General features: G+C 42.0%; 1 protein-coding gene across 3 annotated transcripts in view; it reads left to right on the plus strand.

The window, feature by feature from the left end:
* Nucleotides 1-4,730: 4,730 nt before the first annotated feature.
* The window catches only part of LOC140916102 (uncharacterized), a 219,126-nt gene continuing 204,757 nt past the window's right edge, over nucleotides 4,731-19,099 (plus strand). For 2 of the 3 annotated variants that reach the window (XM_073357154.1, XM_073357152.1), the window contains exons 1-2: nucleotides 4,731-5,163; nucleotides 11,182-11,220. In XM_073357154.1, the coding sequence (XP_073213255.1) occupies nucleotides 5,103-5,163; nucleotides 11,182-11,220 (100 nt within the window). In that variant the 5' untranslated portion in view covers nucleotides 4,731-5,102. The remainder of the gene's footprint in view (nucleotides 5,164-11,181; nucleotides 11,221-19,099) is intronic. The other variant, XM_073357153.1, reaches the window with a different exon arrangement.

Consider the following 19,099-nt stretch of genomic DNA (forward strand, 5'->3'; position numbering starts at 1 on the left):
GTTATGCATCCATAAAGTAGAAGACATTCCCTGCCCACAATGCTCAATCTAAGCACATTTTTTTAATGCCTCTGAAGCATAGAACAAAGTGCTCCAGCTATTCCCAGAATTATATTCATACAGTGTTTCACTAATAATTGCTGAGTCTCATTATGCAGTATCCTTCCACATAGTATTACCGTATGTAGTCAGTGCTTGAACTGAGATGCGTCAGTGACCAGGCACCCCTTTTTGGTTGGTTGGTGGGTTTTTTAGGCTGTTCTCAACATAGGCCATGGAGCCAGAGCGGTTGACCTGGATCATGGCCCAGCCACTTTGGCCAGGCCAAACGTGAGTGGTACTGTAACCCGGAGCACCAGGTTGCAACACTACTGACTCAGATTTGGAGGGGGTGGCTGTAGGGGCTCATGGGCCAGAAGTGTCAGGGTGCAGGTGGAGGGAAAGTTGGCGGGCAAACCCATTGGCCACCCCACACTTTAAATGACACTCTGCGGCTCCTGGTTCTCAAGAATATTACTCTTCAGAATCTCACCCTTGTTTTATTTTTAAAAGCAAGGCTTTAGCTTTTATGGTTATAAGAAAAAAATCTTGAAAACATGAAACAACTGTACCCAGTGCAGTAATTCATGCCTGAATCTGTAGAGAGCCTGACACAGTGGCTCTGAGTTGGGTGACCTGCACCATTCATTTCTATTTGGTTTTAGCTCAAATGCCTGATGATGATTTAAATGTCATCCTTTGTAACTATTTCACTACTACCAACTCCTATAAGGAAGGAAAGAAGAGGATCACAGATCTGCACAGTTTGGTTTGATCAATACTCCATTTGGTGCTACAAGTGGAAGAAATTTTGGAGAAAGTCTGCTTGCCACTTTTTTTGCTCACTTCCCTCCCCAACCCCCCAAGTGCTTCCCACTTTTGTGTGTGTGTGAAAAGGCCAGCAGGGAGTGCCCTAGAATGCATCTGAGCCCCATCAAGGGGGAGCCAATCCCAGCAAAGCATGCAAATCCTACAACCAGCCAGACACCACCTGCAGATTAGCGACGACCAGGTCTGTTCAGGTGGTGGGTGTGGATCAAACAATTCCTTTCTGGCTCTTGTGGCTGCTGCTTCTCCTCTGCTGGAGGCTTAGGTAGCCAACACTGCTTGGGTTACCCTTGTGTCACCTTTTCAAGCTCTCTTCCACAACTATGAGGGTTAGAAACTTAATTTTTTTAAAATGAAAACTATGATTCTAATGCCACCCCAGGCCTCTGGGAGGCAGAGTCTCATGCATATTCCTATTGGGTCTGTGCCTTTATTTGTCCTGCCGAATGATGCATCAGAACTCTACTGAAGGGAAGTCAAACCCAAGGAGTCAGCAGAGCATGCATAACTATATTCTGAACATTTGCAGAATCTGTTGTGAGCGCCAGTTCATTCTGGCATCTCAACTAGGTACAGCTTGGCTTGTAGATAGAGCTTTGGAGAGTACCACCGCATACACACCCCAAACTGAGCTGTAAATGTAATGCCTACTATGCTAGGTTTGATTGCAATCCATTGTGGAATTCTCATCTATTTTCATAAGATTTTTCACACCAGAAAAATAAATGTCTCTTTTAACAATATTTTTGCTGATTTTTCCCCTTCCTTTCAGGATGAGGCAAATCCTCCCTCCAGTCTGAGAAACTGGGGTATATACTGGAAATCTCTTGTGGGAGGGGGGGAGCCTCTTAAGGATGTCAATGTCAGTCCCAAGGCAGAAGAAGCCCCATAGCCGTAATGTACCTTCCTCTGCAGGTGGGAAATGGCTGGTGGGTGCACATTTTTAGAGATGCATTAGCCCTGTCTCTCTGCTTGTCTCTGGCCTGCACTTGACCCCAAATAGCCCCTCTATAGTCACAAGGAAGCATCCCGTTCCTCTCCCAAACCATGGAAACAGACTAGTTCCAGTGTAGAGAGGGTGCAGCATTTCCTCTTATGACACATAAAGCAATTTTCCAGCTATTTCTTTCTCCATGTGACTCCAGATTAGTGTGGTAATCAATGGGCCTGATTCAGATATCACTTAAGCTGGTTTTATGTCACTGCAGCTAAGGTGAGCACCTTAGCATCTAGAGGTGTAAAAGATTTATGAAATCTTTGTCAGCTTGGGCATATTGTACATCTAAGTTATTTGTCCAGTATTGCTTTAAATGTCCCAAACATTGAGGGGTGTGCCACTTCTCTTGAGATTCTCAGGGTCTCAGTGCTGTCCTCCAAAATGAATTGATCATGATAAATGAAAAAGCAGGTTTCTACATCACAGCAGCATTTTTGCCTTTCATTCAGGCTTGTTCCAATATTTATTGACAAGCTAGAAGGCTTTGGGGTTTCTCTATTTTGTTTTTTGCTTATGAATGGTCATTTAAACTGCATGATGGAAGCTTTGCATAAAAGCAGTACACAGAATTATTGCTTTGGAATGTACATGCCTTTGGTGTTGTTTGCTTTCGCACAGCCGTAGCCCATTTTAAAGACTCCATTTTTTTGATAAGAGGGTGACAAATAGTATTTCAGATCCTGAGTACAGCTGTATAGTATGTCATGTTTTAGAGTTTACAGACGAGCCCTTAAAGTTTATGGTATGAGTATGGAAATTTGAAAATATTCCCTAGTTTGTGTCCATCAGAATACTGCCAACCAACTTGTGGAATAATAATTGCTCCTCTTGAGCTTCTCTAAAGTTGCCTGTCAGCTTTTCATCTGCGGGAATAGGGCTTCTTCTTTCCCTCGTTGCTAGATGGAAGGCACAGTATGCTGCAGATGCCCAATGTCCTGGAGTGCCAGGTGTTGTTCTTATTCTTCCTTTTCTCAGCATCTTTGCAGGTAGTCATGGCCTTGCCATTTTAACAGGATCTGCTTTCCTGTGCACCTCTGGCCCTCACCCATGCTGCTAGAAAGCAGTTTGGGAAGAGCATGGGCACCAGATGACTTTTCAGAGACTGTGAAAGGGATGATGGGTGTTTGAAACCTGCTCCCACAATTCCCAGGGTGGGAATATATAATTCCACAATATGCCATCAAAATTGTCCAGAACGCTGCAGTGGGCAAAGGACTCTGATATACCTACCCACACTGCACTGTATTTAAATCAGAGAAGAGAAATTGAGATGAGAAATAAGGGGAGCCAGAAGACACTTGCGTAGAACAGTAGTGGGTTTCTGCAAGATAAAGTGGGTTTCCCCTAGCAGCAAAAGCTCAGGAACAAGGAGGCATGGCTGTAGGACTCTGCTCCATATACAGCCCTGGCTCCTCCTTGAAAGGAGAGCCGCTCATTCTTATGTGAAGAAAAGGAGGGAAAACAGCCCACCCCTACAGCCCTAAGTAGCTGATTGCTGAGAGCCTGAGTTCATGATTGAGATTGATGGACTTTGGTTTCAGCCCTCACTGTTCAAACACTTTGTGTCTCAGCCCTGTTCAGTAATCACCACTTTCTTGCCATTTTGCAATCTGGAAACAATCAAACCTGTTCTCTCTCTTAGTGCTATGAAAAGTTAGGGAGGGAAAGAAAATGACAGTACTCTCTATAAGTGCAGCTTCATTCAAAAGATGTGCAAACTTAGATTTGGGCCTGACCTAGAATTCTGGATTCAAATACCCACATAATTTTGGTGAACTTGGATCTAAGCCCAGATGAAAACTTTATGGCTGTTCCCTACCTCTCATGGGCTGAACCAAAATCTTAAATACCCAAAGTTCAGGGAGTTTTTAAGTTAAGCATTATATTAAAATATCCATCTTTCCTTGGAGTGAACATAAGACCAATTTAACGTTTCCTATGATTTTTGGGTCTGGTTGTAAACATTTCCCACATGTACCACTTTATTTATTTTGAGCTTTGTAACATGTTGGCTTTCTTGTAACTGTTGGGGCATTTATGTGAAGTTTTTTTGTTCTTTTAAATCAATAAAATGTTGTACTTTTAAGACAATGGAGCACTCAAATTAAGAAGTTTAACAGAGAAGTGTGTCAAGCTGCTGGCTTTTTACTTTAGGGCTGCCATGCTAGGCTGTGGCCTCCTAATGATATGAATTAAGAGGCAGAAGGACTGAATATCTAGCAGTGTTTAAGTAACATTTTCTTTTATCTAAAGTCACCCTAAAGAAACTTTCTCCCTCTTTCTGTCTCTTTCTAACTTGTAGCCTTCTATTTCTCTCTGGATTTTTGTAATTAGTTGTTCATTCCAGAAAGACATTTACCAGGAAACCAATTAATTTTGGAAAATAAATTATTTTAGAGGTTTCACTCATGTGTAATGTCTAAAAAATATCCTGCCAGAAGTAATTACAATATTTTTATGAAGTAATAGTTCTCCAATTTAGCATAATCCTGTACTTATAGTTCACTCATTATTGCCTCTTCCTCCATCCATTCCTCTTCAATAAATAAATACAAAAAACAAATTACTGTAAATTTTGGCACAGACTTATAGTTGCATCATTTTCTTAGAAGTCACGTGCTTTGGATTTCCTCTTGTTTGTGATATATTGAAATGTCTTTCAGATGTTTTTAATTATAAAAAAAATTTCAGGAAAGCATAGTAATCCACAATAAAACTTCATTTATTTATTTTTTTAAATAGCCAATACATTAGTCTACTGTATCTATGACTGAAGCTTATACAACAAGGTCAGGCATTTACTTAGACAGCTAGATTGGTTAGAGGGAAAGCAGGCTTAACTAAACGTACTTTCAGTTCCTGTTTCCAATTGAGATTCTTCTCTGCCTAGGGCCAAGCCCACAGTGAAAGCTCATTGGTCCGAGATGCTTCAACTTCCTACACAAACAAACTTCTGCTGTATTGCTAAAATGAAAGAAGCAGCTTGTTGTCATGGTGTATTCTAAAGTCTGGATTCAGGACAGAGGGACAGTATTTTAGTTGCTGATCTGTGATGCTGACATTGTGCTGCATGAAGAAGTTTTCATTTATAACTGTTGGACTTGTGCCCAGACTGCTATGGTAGGATTTGGAAGAAAACACAATAAGGAGAAGAACGTCAGATCAATTTTGCAGGAACATATGTGGGGGGAAAAGGCTTTAACAAAAGACACTTTTCAAACAGTGAAAGAACTAGACAATGGACAATAGTTATGAATCTTTAAAAAGCTATCCTGAGTCAACCCCTATTATCCATGCAGGTAACTATGTTCTTCATAATTAAGCTAAAGAATACCTGACTGTATCTACCATAGCCTGTATTTTTATCAGGGGAGGAGAGGAGGGCCGGGAAAGAGGAAACAGAATGAAACTTTACAATTTCAGTGCCTGTTGTTTCAAGTTTAATGTTTTTCTCTTTTAATATTTTGTTACCATAACCAGGATCTTGGAGAAAGGAATGGTTATGAAAATGTGTTTGTTTGAACTGCTTATTCAGTATTGAATAGGAATTTTTTATTATTTCATAGCTTTAGCAAATGTATGATGTTTTGGGTCTGTCCCCCAAAAGAGACAGTGCTGTGTCTGGGTACAAAGGTACTGTGAGTGTGTCATAAGCCCATATTCTGCAAGATAAAAGGTATAAGAAAGAAGGTGCACATTGTTGGTACCAGCTGGATGTATGCATTTTTGGCCTCAAAGGAGAACTTGGGCTGTTATGGAAAATTACCCAATGGTAGGATCCGTGAAAGCATGAGGGGTTCTAGGTCCTTGACTTCTTAGATTACTCCTTGGTTGTTGGAAGTGGCATTGTCTAAAAAATGAAAGGAAGGGGGAATAATAGGGGGAAACATTTATATAAATAAACAGAGCTCCATTTTTTGATCTTCCAGAGTTAATAAATACAGCAGAATTTGTAACTATGGTAGATTAGTGTTCTGAGATGCTGGGTCAGATTTTCAGCTGGCATAAATGGGTGTAACTGAGCTACGCTGATTTACACCAGCTGAAAACCTGGCCCATATCTTTTAAAATTTGCCTTGACTACTATTTTGAAATTTTGAAAAAAAATTCACATGACAACAGCAACGAAGGCAAATTCAACACGTGTACATTTAAAAAGAAGGGCAAAAACCAAGACATAGGATGAGGTATTTAACCTACTTACACCTCATGCAACCCCATTGACTCTAGTGAGGTTGCACAGCATGGAATTTGGCCCACAATATCTGTTGCTATAATTATATTAATATCTGTAACAGCTGTTTGAGGTCACTGGACATGAGTCAGAACTCCAGAGACAAGTTAGGTAGGTAATAGATGCCAATCAATATTAATAAAACTTTTGCTTGGCTCTTACAAATAACAGCTTTGAGAATATTATCGCCATCAAAATAGGAAATACTAACCTGGTATATACGGACTTAATTTTAAAAATGCAGATAAAATTGAGTAGGATTATGTTGCTATCCAAGAGCGATCTTGGCAGGGTGGTGACAGGACACAAGAGGAAAGAAGAGAACAGTTGGCCACACCTTAGTCTTAGATACCTCTGTCATTAGCACTAAATTAAACATATTGGATGAAAGCTGCAAATCATGATTTTATTCAGAGGTGAACTGCTACAGGTGGGAGACAAATGGAGTACAAAGTGAACCAGGTTTACAATGTGACTCAAAACCCACCCATCATCCTTCCAGGATCAATTGGTCATTGTTCCAAGAGCAATTTTCTTTTTATTCTTTTTTTAATGCCATTTTACTTGTTGACTGATACTACATTTTTTTGCAGGTACTACTTACGTGCTTAGGAAATTGTGTTAATTGTCTCCACAAAGGCCTGATCCTACAGTCCTAACTCGGGCCAAACTGCCAGTGAAGCAAATAGAAGTTTAAATAGGAGTTAGGACTGTGGGATTGAACCTACAAGTGAACATTAACACACAGCAACAGAGCAGTTAACAGTGCTGAATTGAAATTATATGGTGTTACTTTTGTCCTTAAGTCAGGCAAACTTCAGGACTTCCTAACTGGGTATGTTGGCTTTTTCAGATGCTGTGGTGGTGCGGGCCACGCAAGTGAGACAGAGTAGCTAAATGAGATGAATAAACACCCAGAAGTACCCCTCTGGAAAGCCATATATTATTTTATGTAGTTAGTTATTATTATTTACCTTTTTGCCAAGCACTGGTGCTGTGTTTAGTGCTATTCAGATAGAGGAGTATACAGCGTGGACAGAATATAAGCTTGGCGTCTGCTCCCAGAAATTTACAACCTAAACAGCAAAGGGTTTGTAATGCCAACAGATCCAGAATTGGCCTGGCATAAAAGAAATTCTGAATGAGTAGAGTCAGTGTTAACTCCAGCAGCCTCCAGCATAGTGGGCAAGTAGAGGGTTTGACTGGAGTGCACAGGTGCTTGGGCTAGTTCCAGTTTCTGGAAAAGACTCTTAGGGTCAGCAGCGTACAAATTCAATCAACTTCAGGGTGCTCTGTAACCTGTGCCACTGGGCTGAAGTGGACACAGAATGTGGTGCCATATTGCTGACCCCATGTGTCCAGACCTAAAAAAAAAAAAAAGGCATGAAATTGGTTTAAAAATAGAAATTAGAAAAACAATATTTTTGTATTTTGCCTAATTCTCTTAAATTTGTATTCAGTCATTTTGGACTCTTAAGTTCAACCCTGATTATACTCTCAAAAAGGCTGTTTGCTACTTGGTGTGGGCTGCTCATTCCTTTTCTACCTCACAGGTATGGGGACCTGCCAAGCTATCCTCCTTGCTACCTACACAAGATAGGAAGCTGCCCACTTGCATACTCCCTCCACAGTCCTCTACCTACCTCTGGCCTGTATTCACTTGTGCTTCTCATTCACTTGCGCTTCTCCCCTGGCTCCCCATCACATTCTCCTTCTTTACCATGCCACTTTCCCCTGGATCTTCTCACCCTGCCTCCCTGAATCTGCTTCCTGTTCCCCTCATTCCAGACTCTGTTTTCTGTCCTCCTTCCTAAATATCCCCTTCCTTTCTGCATCCACAGTCTCATTTCCAATACTTCCACATTCTCCTGTCCTCTACCTGGCTGCCTCTTCTTGGTAACTAAGGGGCTACCATATTCCCTGATGGCAATTTAGTTTTAGCCCCCCTGGAAGCAATGAGAGGTGGTGGCCATCTTTATTGAGGGCAGCCTCATTTTTATCTACAAAGGTTAAGAAGACAGAGGCCACTTTGCTGAAGAACACCTGTGGCTTCATTTCTACGGACAATAATGGGAGATAGCTGCCATATTGTATAAGGGCAAAACTTCACAATATTGGAGGCAGAAATAAGGATATCATGGGAACCATTAAGAAAACCCCACATATCCCAAGACTCCGGGTAAAATTACAACCACATGCTAAGAAGTGCTCAGGTGGAGCTTTGAAACAGGCTCAGAGACAAACATGCACAGCAAAGAAGAGAAAACTCCATTAAGATGTGGCTTTGCAGAGAAACTGGGATGCACCTCAAAAACAGAGCAGCTTCAGCAAGGTGGTCCAGATCTCAGTAAAGCAGAATGGGACAGGAGCACATTCACATACAGAGGAAGGGCAGAAAAGAGCCATGGGGGAAAAACTAATAGAAAAAGCCTGTAAAAGAACAGATGTTACTTTTCTAGAGCAGTGAGGTTGATATTGACAATATCTGCCCGAAATACTTGGTTGATGATAAATTGACATGGCTAAAATGGATAGGTTGTTTTGAGCAGTTTGTGTGGCATCTGGACTTGTCAATAAGAATAATGAGCACCGAGTAAACTGCCTTACGTACACTATGAGAAATGAGATTGACAACATTCTGATAACCGTAGATTAGAAAAATTTGTATGGTACACATTTCATTGGGAAATCTGAGGAACTCTGACAGAAGACTTTAGGAACAGGTATCAAAGAAGGGACAGGTACCTCTAGGAGATGTACCACAACTCTACACCATTCATGGAAAATTACTTGTGTCCACCGGGAGCTTCTGAATGCTATAAATATTAGAAAAAGGGTCATTAGGAAATATTATGCAGATCATCAAAGCAGGTGGAGTTGATATACAGTGAAAAGCAGATGTTTCTTAGTCAACTGACCACTGTGGATATTTGCATCCATGGAAAGTGTATATAAAATATCTCCAGATCTGAAAAGTAACATTTTGTATGCATATTACACTCCCTTTGCACAGGCGTGAATGGCTACAGAAAGTGCAAGAAAGTGGAGAATGAGGCCCAAGGTCTTTTGGCAGCTGTACTTGTGGGAGTAGTGTCAGATGGCAGCTGTGGATATAGGGGTGGGGAAGAATTTGTGGGATATTTGCTGGTTGGCTCATCCATCAGGAGATATTTATTTGTTCATTTATGTATTTTATGAATATTGTAAAGGTTACACAGCACAATACTTTGCTGATTATTCTTTGTTCAGGGTTTACAGTCCATGACTTGACAGAAAGTGTGCTCTGGAATTGGCAGTGCTCTGCAACTTACTAGAAAGAGAGCTTGGAAAAATAAGCCTTTGAGACAATTATTTGAGTAGTACATTATAACTTATTTTTCCTCTTCCCTTTTCATATATATACACAAACAAGACTTCATTATCCTTTTACATTGCAATGGAAAAACAAGCACGTAAGGAAACTATAAACTCAATTATAAAAAATAGGAAGAATACTGATGTAATTTTCTATTAAATTTCATAATTTGCAAATTAATCCAGTGGTTCAGATAACATGATGGCATAAATTCATCTTGTGTAAATTCATTGAATACGTGCTAACGAGACACTGTCAACTTAAGTTTGACCTAAAATGTAAGTGTACTACACAAGCTTTTATAAAACCTTCAGCAGATTGAGATGTTTGCGCATTTTAGTTCCACTGAAATGAGCTGCTTTTAAACAAACAGTCTCTCGCTGGAACTTCAAGCTCTGCAGCACTGAGTTTCTGAAAGTGAAACTGACTACAAACAAAAGTGAAACTGGTGTTGTTTTTCCTTGACCAATCTCAGAGAAATGACAAAAGTAAACAGAGAGTTTAAGTAGCCATCAGTAAACTGGATTTTAAAAAATCCATTCACTTACGATATTAAAAGGTGACCTTAGTAACATACAGTATGTAGAGAGTCCCCCTGAGTGCCTGCTTCACAATATCCCTCCCTCAACTCAGTGGATATTCAGTATATTAGGGACCTCTTTTGGACCATAATATGATGAGTGAACTTCAGACACTTGAACATAGCCTTTTTGAACTGATTAATACACACAGCTTTCTCTTATTTATTGTGTCTTCCAATATTCCTTTTTCAAATGACTCACTGTTAAAGAAAGATTTATTTAAATTCTTCAGTGAAGTTCCCTTCTAATGCAAACCGTGATTCTGCCTCTAGCAGTACGAGATGCAGTAACTCAATAGTCCTATGATTTCTTTTCTTAATTCTTAAATGTTTCCCTTCCTCCTTCCCTTGTGGGATAGGTGAGAAAAGCAATTGCCTCCAGTGCTTAATGCATCACAACTCAAAAACTCACTCCATCCTTGTAATTTTGAATCCCAGCCCAGCTGGTGGTTCCTGGATTTCAGACTCTGAATATGAGTTCAGCACTTTTAAATCAATCACTCTGAACAGTATTTCTGTCAAGGAGAAACCTCTTCTGTGTGTGTGTGTGTGTGTGTGTCAGGAAGGCTTTCTTTATTTTCAGGGGCAGACCCTGAGAAGTGAACACACACATAAATGTACCCAGTATGTAGAGAAATATTAAATCATATATAATTCTTTCCATTTATTTAGAGTGATTGTTCTGTTCCTCTTGTCTCTCAAACCAAGGAAGATGTCTGTACTTCATTGGATTTGCAAATAGCTCTCCTTTTCCCATTTATTTGTGTTTCCATATCAATGAAAACACTTCAGAATGTTTTAGTAATTAATAGACTGATTATACGGAGCATTGCCCTCTCTGCAGAATCTGTAGAGTTCAACTGTATACTCTATACAGATATTAGCTAAAGAAGATTCTCCCTTTGCTCACATGGAGGGGGCCTGCACTTTTTGGAGCAGAAGTCTTTGGGTTGTATTCTGATTGTCACCATGATGTTCTGAGTGTGCAACTCTGAACGTGGCCAATTACTCTTTAAAAAATGGAATCCTCCTGAGTTGGATAATGTTATCTTTTGGGCTTAAAAAAATCCACCCATTTATGAAAATGTTATGAAGTGGTTCACTTTTGTTAATGGTCCTTAACAATCCTTCTCCTCCTTCTTCCTCAGTATCATGTTGCACCAACCTTAGTTGGGCCCAGAAAACTGGTAAGCTGTAAAGCAAGTCACAACCAACCATTTCTAATTTGCTGCACAGTGATCCTTGGACCACATGCTCCCTTCTCCCACAGCCTCAGCACATATCATATGGTGCCATCTTCCTCTGAGAAGTCAGATTAACCAGAGAATTAAATTCAGGTTTCTTGCATTGTAGCGCAGACAGAATCATTGAGGGAGGTCTGCAGAAAAACTTGAATGAGGCATTTTTAAAGTTAATTATGTATGGACAACTTTTATTTTCTTTATAGTTTAATATTTAAATTTATAAATGCATCATGTCAAAGTAAATATTATAAATGTCATGAACATGGACTGGATCATAATGGTCCCTTCTGACCTAAATATCTATGAATCTATGGATCTAACATTTTAAAGGTATTTTATGTATGTTAACTTGGTTTATATATTTGCAGAACCTTTTACAAAAGATATAATAAATATATGAAAGTGTGTTGTGGTATAAAAATATTATTGGAATGAATTTGGGGTAGTTGCTTTACTCACAATGAGTGGAGCTGGTTGAAAAAATAGACATTTTCATGAAAAACTTGGAAATGTCAAATTTGTTGTCATGCTGAAGTGTTCAAAATGGACCCCAAATTTTTGAAAACAAAGAAGAATCTGAAATTCTTTGGGGAATTTTTAAATTAAAAATGTTACTGAGACATTTATCAAAATGTTTCACTATGGAAAATTATAACCATTTTGATAACACTGACAATTTATGAAAAATGTGTTTCATGCTTTTAGTATAGGGTATTTTTGAACAGCAACAAAAATTTGTTCAGAAAATTTCAACCAGCTTTATTCACAAGTGGTGAATTCTTGAGTTAGAGCTACTGGGTACCAATCACATTTGAAAAAAAGTGGCAGCTTGTTTTAGTTGCCTCTATATGTATTTAGAAACCTTGAGTGAAACTCTGAGCTGCACTTTAAGGTTATGTCTACATTATACACCACTTTCGGCTGTGTGAAGTGTATGTGTAGCTACATACCAGAATGAAAAACATACTGTGTTCACACTGTGGAGTGTAGCTACACATATCAGTGAAAGGCTCTGATAGAGGGGAGACAAGTAGGGGAAGGCTTCCACTGTTCCCCACTACCAGAGCCTTTCATTGCAGCGAGGAAAGGCTCAGTCGGGGGGAGGCAACAGGGAAAAGGCTCAGCCTTTCCCACTCCTGCCTCCCCTGCCACCAGAACCTTTCCTGACTCCTGGAGACTTTCCTTGTTCCAGAAAAGGGCTCCAGCAGCGGGGAGTTTCCTGCTGCCAAAGTCTTTCCCTGAGATGGGGAAGGGTTCCAGCAGCAGTGAGCTGACAGCCTTTTCCCACTGCTGGACTCTTTTCCTGCAGAGTGGCAAGGCTCCAGCAGCGGGAGGCAGTATGACCTTACAGTGCTCAAAATAGCAGTGTAGCGGGAAGGCATGGGCTTGGTCCAATAGAGAACATGTAGGGTATCTTCACTGGCTTAATCCATGCCTCCCTGTCTACACTGTTGTTTATACCTGTGCTAGGGGGGCTATGCATGTATGTACACTGCACTCTTCCAAAAGAATCCTATGGTGTAGATGCATGCTAAGAGGCACAGCACAAAACTGATCGTCCAGGGGAGAAGGGGCTATGACATCTTTAAACCACTTTTATGCCCTCCCAGTTCTAGGCTACTGCACAGCTTCTAGCATAGTTTAGACAGCTCAAAGTGCCTGATTATGGGACACAGTGCTGCCCAGAATCTCTACAGTGCTACGAGCTTCATCCCTGCCCTGACACACACTTCCTGTCTCCAGCCCTGACCTTGGTATGCCCCCTGTGCACATCAGGTCTTGTGAGGGGTTCCTTGGAAGGCAGCCTCATCCCTTTAACTTTCAATTCCCATTTTTTAAAACTTCAGCCATATATCTTGTGATGCAACAAATGAAATGTAGCCACATGGAGATTGTCTTCTGCATCGCAACAGTTGGGTGTGTGGAGGGAAGTTCATCAAAAATAGCAGTGTTTTTATTCACCCTCTTGGTTCCATTATTTTACCTTGACTATCTCCTTCTTAGTTCTTGTCTTCTCTTCCTTTAGAATTCCCTGTAGCGGTAGAATACAGATTAGGCAGTCTCTGAGGCTGTCTGCTCTGCTTTGAGGGTAACCATTAGGGATGCTCAGAGAATCACATTCAAGGGCTTTCTCTGCCAGAGCGTGAGGAGGATGCTATTCCCATAGCCAGGCTGTCTTTCTAGCCTCCAGCAGTCAAAGAGCTGAATCTGCAAACTGACTTCTTGAGCCCCTCTAAAAGCAGACTTCCAAAAGCACCTGCTTTACCATATTTACTGATGTTGAAAGTGGTATATTTCAGGCAGGAGGGAGAAGGGGGCCAAAAAAGAAATCCTTAGTTGGAGGCAGGTTTCTTAAGGTTGGAAGTTAGTACACGTATGCATTATGCCGTTTTAATAACTGAGAGGAAAAGTATTTAAAACAGAGCTCTTAAATGACTAAGCTGGGTGTGGAAGAATGTTTTTCCCTAGTTGGGCCCCTTACCATATGTACAGTATTATTACTGTAACTGTATTGTACTAGGAATGATTTATGTAGTGATTTATCCACTCTACCATGACTGTCACCAATATCTATTATCAGCTCATATTCAACCCTTTTACAATGGCAATATATGTAACTTTGTATGCTGCTGCATTATTTGCTTTTTAAGCAATAAGATACTACAGGGTGTACATTATTGGCCACTAGAGCATGCCTCCATGTGTTCATTAAGCACAAGTCTGGAGCCAAAGCGCACACCCGCTATAGGAGCATGATTTAAGGCCAGTCATATGTACCCAAAATCATTTTATTGTGATTCTAAACTGAACATTGTCAATTTTAAACTGGGTTTTTACATTTCATTTAAAAACAAGTTTGGTCTGTATCAAACTAATCTTGTTATGAAAAGCAGGCAGGATAAGGAAAATGGGGGAGGGGGAATGAAACTTTTATTCTATTTTGGTGCAGTTTTTAACCCCTGTTTCAGATGCTACAGGTTTTTGCCTAAAGAAGCTGCCAAAATCCTGTAAATGTCATTTCTTGCTTTCATAACTGGTGCTGCTTTGAAGTCTAGTCCTGTTCTCCTGTTCCTGTGACCCAGTGGCTGCTCCTCTCAATTCTGCTTCTCTAGCAAATGGGCCATTTTGAACTTTCATTTTCTGTTAAAATAAATCAGGGGAACTAAACAACTTGAGACTGGTAGTTTAAAAAAAAAATTATACCAAATTCAGCCCATTTTTGTTAGTAACCAAAGTTTGTTATTTTTCCCCATCTGATGGCTGTTTGGTTTGGTGGCCTGTATTAAATGAGTTGGTAGTGTCAATCCAATTCCTACTGGACTGAACTGAGATAGAAACCGAACTATCCTCTCTCCACAAGAGATTTCCACTCTTAGGATTTTAGGCACACTTCTGGAACAGTTTGGGGAAGCTTACCAGAGGAAGCACATACTGTACCTGTTCCATGGATAACAGAGGATTCATTCTGCATGGACACTTTTCAAAGACACCATAATAGAGGCTCAACTTAAATGTATACCCCAAATTAAAAAACACAGTAAAAGAACTAAAAAACAGCCACCGTGACTTAACAATCATGTAAAAGCAGCAGTGAGAGATAAAAAGGCATCTTTTAAAAAGTGGAAGTCAGATCCTAGTGAGGTAAATAGAAAGGAGCATAAACACTGCCAAATTAAATGTAAAAATGTAATAAGTCAGAAAGGAGTTTGAAGAACAGCTAGCCAAAAACTCAAAAGGTAATAACAAAATGTTTTTTAAGTACATCAGAAGCAGGAAGCCTGCTAAACAACCAGTGGGGCCCCTGGACGATCAAGATATAAAAGGAGCACTTAAAGACGATAAAGTCATCGTGGAGAAACTAAATGAATTCTTTGCTTCTGTCTTCACAGCTGAGGATGTTAGGGAGATTCCCAAACCTGAGTCATCTCTTGTAGGTGACAAATCTGAGAAATTGTCACAGATTGAAGTGTCACTAGAGGAGGTTTTGGAATTAATTGAGAAACTTAACAGTAACAAGTCACCAGAACCCGATGGCATTCACTCAAGAGTTCTGAAGAAACTCAAATGTGAAATTGTGGAACTATTAGCTATAGTTTGTAACCTGTCCTTTAAATTAGCTACTGTACCCAATGACTGGAAGATAGCTAATGTAACGCCAATATTTAAGAAGGGCTTTAGAGGTGATCCTGGTAATCACAGACTGGTAAGTCTAACGTCAGTACTGGGCAAATTAGTTGAAACAATAGTAAAGAATAAAATTGTCAGACACATAGAAGAACATAAATTGTTGCGCAAAAGTCAACATGGTTTCTGTAAAGGGAGCTCATATCTTACTAATCTATTAGAGTTCTTTGACGGGGTCAACAAACATGTGGACAAGGGGGATCCAGTGGACATAGTGTACTTAGATTTCCAGAAAGCCTTTGACAAGGTCCCTCACCAAAGGCTCTTATGTAAATTAAGTTGTCATGGGATAAGAGAGAAGATCCTTTCATGGACTAAGAACTGGTTAAAAGACAGGGAACAAAGGGAAGGAATAAATGGTAAATTCTCAGAATGGAGAGGGGTAACTAGTGTTCCCCAAGGGTCAGTCCTAGGACCAATCCTATTGAACCTATTCATAAATGATCTGGAGAAAGGGGTAAGCAGTGAGGTGGCAAAGTTTGCAGACGATACTAAACTGCTCAAGACAGTTAAGACCAAAGCAGACTGTGAAGAACTTCAAAAAGATCTCACAAAACTAAGTGATTGGGCAACAAAATGGCAAATGAAATTCAATGTGGATAAATGTAAAGTAATGCACATTGGAAAAAATAACCCCAACTATACATACAATATGATGGGGGCTAATTTAGCTACAACTAATCAGGAGAAAGATCTTGGAGTCATCATGGATAGTTCTCTAAAGATGTCTACGCAGTGTGCAGCGGCAGTCAAAAAAGCAAACAGGATGTTAGGAATCATTAAAAAAGGGATGGATAGATAATAAAATGGAGAATATCTTATTGCCCTTATATAAATCCATGGTATGCCCACATCTTGAATACTGTGTACAGATGTGGTCCTCTCATCTCAAAAGAGATATACTGGCATTAGAAAAGTTTCAGAAAAGGGCAACTAAAATTATTAGGGGTTTGGAACGGGTCCCATATGAGGAGAGATTAAAGAGGCTAGGACTTTTCAGCTTGGAAAAGAGGAAACTAAGGGGGGATATGATAGGGGTATATAAAACCATGGGTGGTGTGGAGAAAGTGAATAAGGAAAAGTTATTTACTTGTTCCCATAATATAAGAACTAGGGGTCACCAAATTAAATTAATGGGTAGCAGGTTTAAAACAAATAAAAGGAATTTCTTCTTCACTCAGCGCACAATCAACCTGTGGAACTCCTTGCCTGAGGAGGTTGTGAAGGCTAGGATTATAATAGGGTTTAAAAGAGAACTGGATAAATTCATGGAGGTTAAGTTCATTACTGGCTATTAGCCAGGATGGATAAGGAATGGTGTTCCTAGCCTCTGTTTGTCAGAGGGTGGAGATGGATGGCAGGAGAAAGATCACTAGATCATTACCTGTTAGGTTCACTACCTCTGGGGCACCTGGCATTGGCCACTGTCGGTAGACAGGATACTGGGCTGGATGGACCTTTGGTCTGAGCCAATCTGGCCATTCTTATGTTCTTGTAGCCATATTAGTCTGTATTCACAAAAACAACCAGGACTCCAGTGTCACCTTAAAGACTAAACAGATTTATGTGGGCCTAAGCTTTCGTGAGTAAAAAACCCACTTCTTTAGATGCATGGAGTGAAAATTACAGATACAGACATAAATATATATTGGCACATGAAGAGAATGGATTTACCTTACAAATGGAGAACCAATGTTGAAGGCCAATTTAGTCAGGGTGGATGTTGTCCACTCCCAATAATTGATGAGGAGGTGTCAATACCAAGAGAGGGAAAATGTGCTTTTGTAGTGAGCCAGCCACTCCTAGTCCCTATTCAAGCCCAAATTGATGGTGTTAAGTTTGCAAATGAATTGTAGCTCTGCAGTTTCTCTTTGAAGTCTGTGTTTGAAGTTTTTTTGTTGAAGGATGGCTACTTTTAAATCTGTTATAGAATGTCCAGGAAGATTGAAGTGTTCTACTGGCTTTTGTATGTTACCATTCCTGATGTCCGATTTGTGTCCATTTATTCTTTTACGTAGGGACTGTCCAGTTTGGACAATGTACATGGCAGAAGGACATTGCTGGCACATGTTGGCATATCACATTAGTAGATGTGCAGTAAATGAGCCTCTGATGGTTGGCTGGGTCCTATGATGGTGTTGCTAAAGTAGATATGGGCAGTGATGAGCTACCAAAATCTTAACAACCGGTTCCCTATAAAAAGTTCTAATTTAAGGGATGTATTTTTTGTACCAACAGCGTTACCATATGTCCATATTTTCCCAGATGGCGATTTAAGAACCAAAAAGCCTGACCTGTCTGGGAAAATACGGATGTATGTTAACTCTGCCTAAAGTTCTTTTTTAAAAAGATGGGCCTGAACTAGAAATGAGCTCCGTTTCACATTTGTGGGTCCCTGCCACTCTCTGGGGGTGTGCTAGGGTGACCAGATGTCCCGATTTTATAAGGACAGTCCTGATTTTGGGGTCTTTTTCTTATATAGGCTCCTATTACTTCCCCACCCCCTGTCCTGATTTTTCACACTTGCTGTCTGGTCACCCTAGGGTGTGCACATGTGTGGGTCCCAGCTGCTCCGTGCCCCCCTCATTGAAGCAGATGTGCAAGGTTACTGCCCTGGGAACTGCAGGGCACCAGGGAATGTGGGGCCAGCAGCAGACGGGCATGGGGCAGGGCTAGCTGGAGGCAGGGGGTACAGGGCTGGTTCCAGGCAGGGCAGGGGGTGTGGCAGGGGCTGGTGTGGGCAGGGGGTGCAGGGGTGGCTGGAGACAGGCTGGTGCGGGCAGGGCAGGGGGTGCATGCGGCAGGGGCTGGTGCGGGCAGGGCAGGGGGTGCAGGGTTGCTGGAGACGGGCTGGCTGCGGGCAGGGCAGGGGCTGCGGGCAGGGCATGGGGCTGCGGGCAGGGCATGGGGTGCAGGGGTGGCTGGAGACGGGCTGGTGCGGGCAGGGCAGGTGGTGTGTGCGGCAGGGGCTGGCTGCAGGCAGGGGTGCGGGGGTGGCTGGAGGCAGGGGCTGGCTGCAGGCAGGGCAGGGGTGCAGCAGGGGCTGGCTGCGGGTAGAGGTGGCTGGAGTCGGGCTGGTGTGGGCAGGGCAGGGGGTGCGGCAGGAGTTGCTGGATACAGGGCAGGGGCTGCGGCAGGGGCTGACTGCGGGCAGGAGGTGCAGGGGTGGCTGGAGACAGGGCAGGGGGTGCGGGCAGGTGATGCAGGGGGTGGCTGGAGACAGGCTAGTGCGGGAAGGGCAGGGGTGTGGCATGGGCTGGCTGCAGGCAGGGGGTGCAGGGGTGGCTGGAGGCAGGGTCTGGCTGCAGGCAGGGGTGCGGGGTTGGCTGGAGACGGGCTGGTGTGGGCAGGGCAGGAGATGTGGCAGGGGCTGGCTGTGGGCAGGGGGTGCAGGGGTGGCTGGAGGCAGGGTGGTTCAGGGGGTGGTTGGAGGCAGGGGCTGGCTGCGGGCAGGGGTGCAGGGGTGGCTGGAGATGGGCTGGTACGGGTAGGGTGGTGGGTGCAGCAGGGGCTGGCTGCGGGCAGGGGTGCAGGGGGTGGCTGGAGGCAGGGGCTGGCTGCGGGCAGGGGTGCAGGGGGTGGCTGGAGGCGACTGGAGGCAGGGGCTGGCTGGAGGCAGGGCAGGGGGTGGCACTAA

This window comes from Lepidochelys kempii, chromosome 8 (assembly GCF_965140265.1).
Source record: "Lepidochelys kempii isolate rLepKem1 chromosome 8, rLepKem1.hap2, whole genome shotgun sequence".
Taxonomy (NCBI): Eukaryota; Metazoa; Chordata; order Testudines; family Cheloniidae; genus Lepidochelys; species Lepidochelys kempii.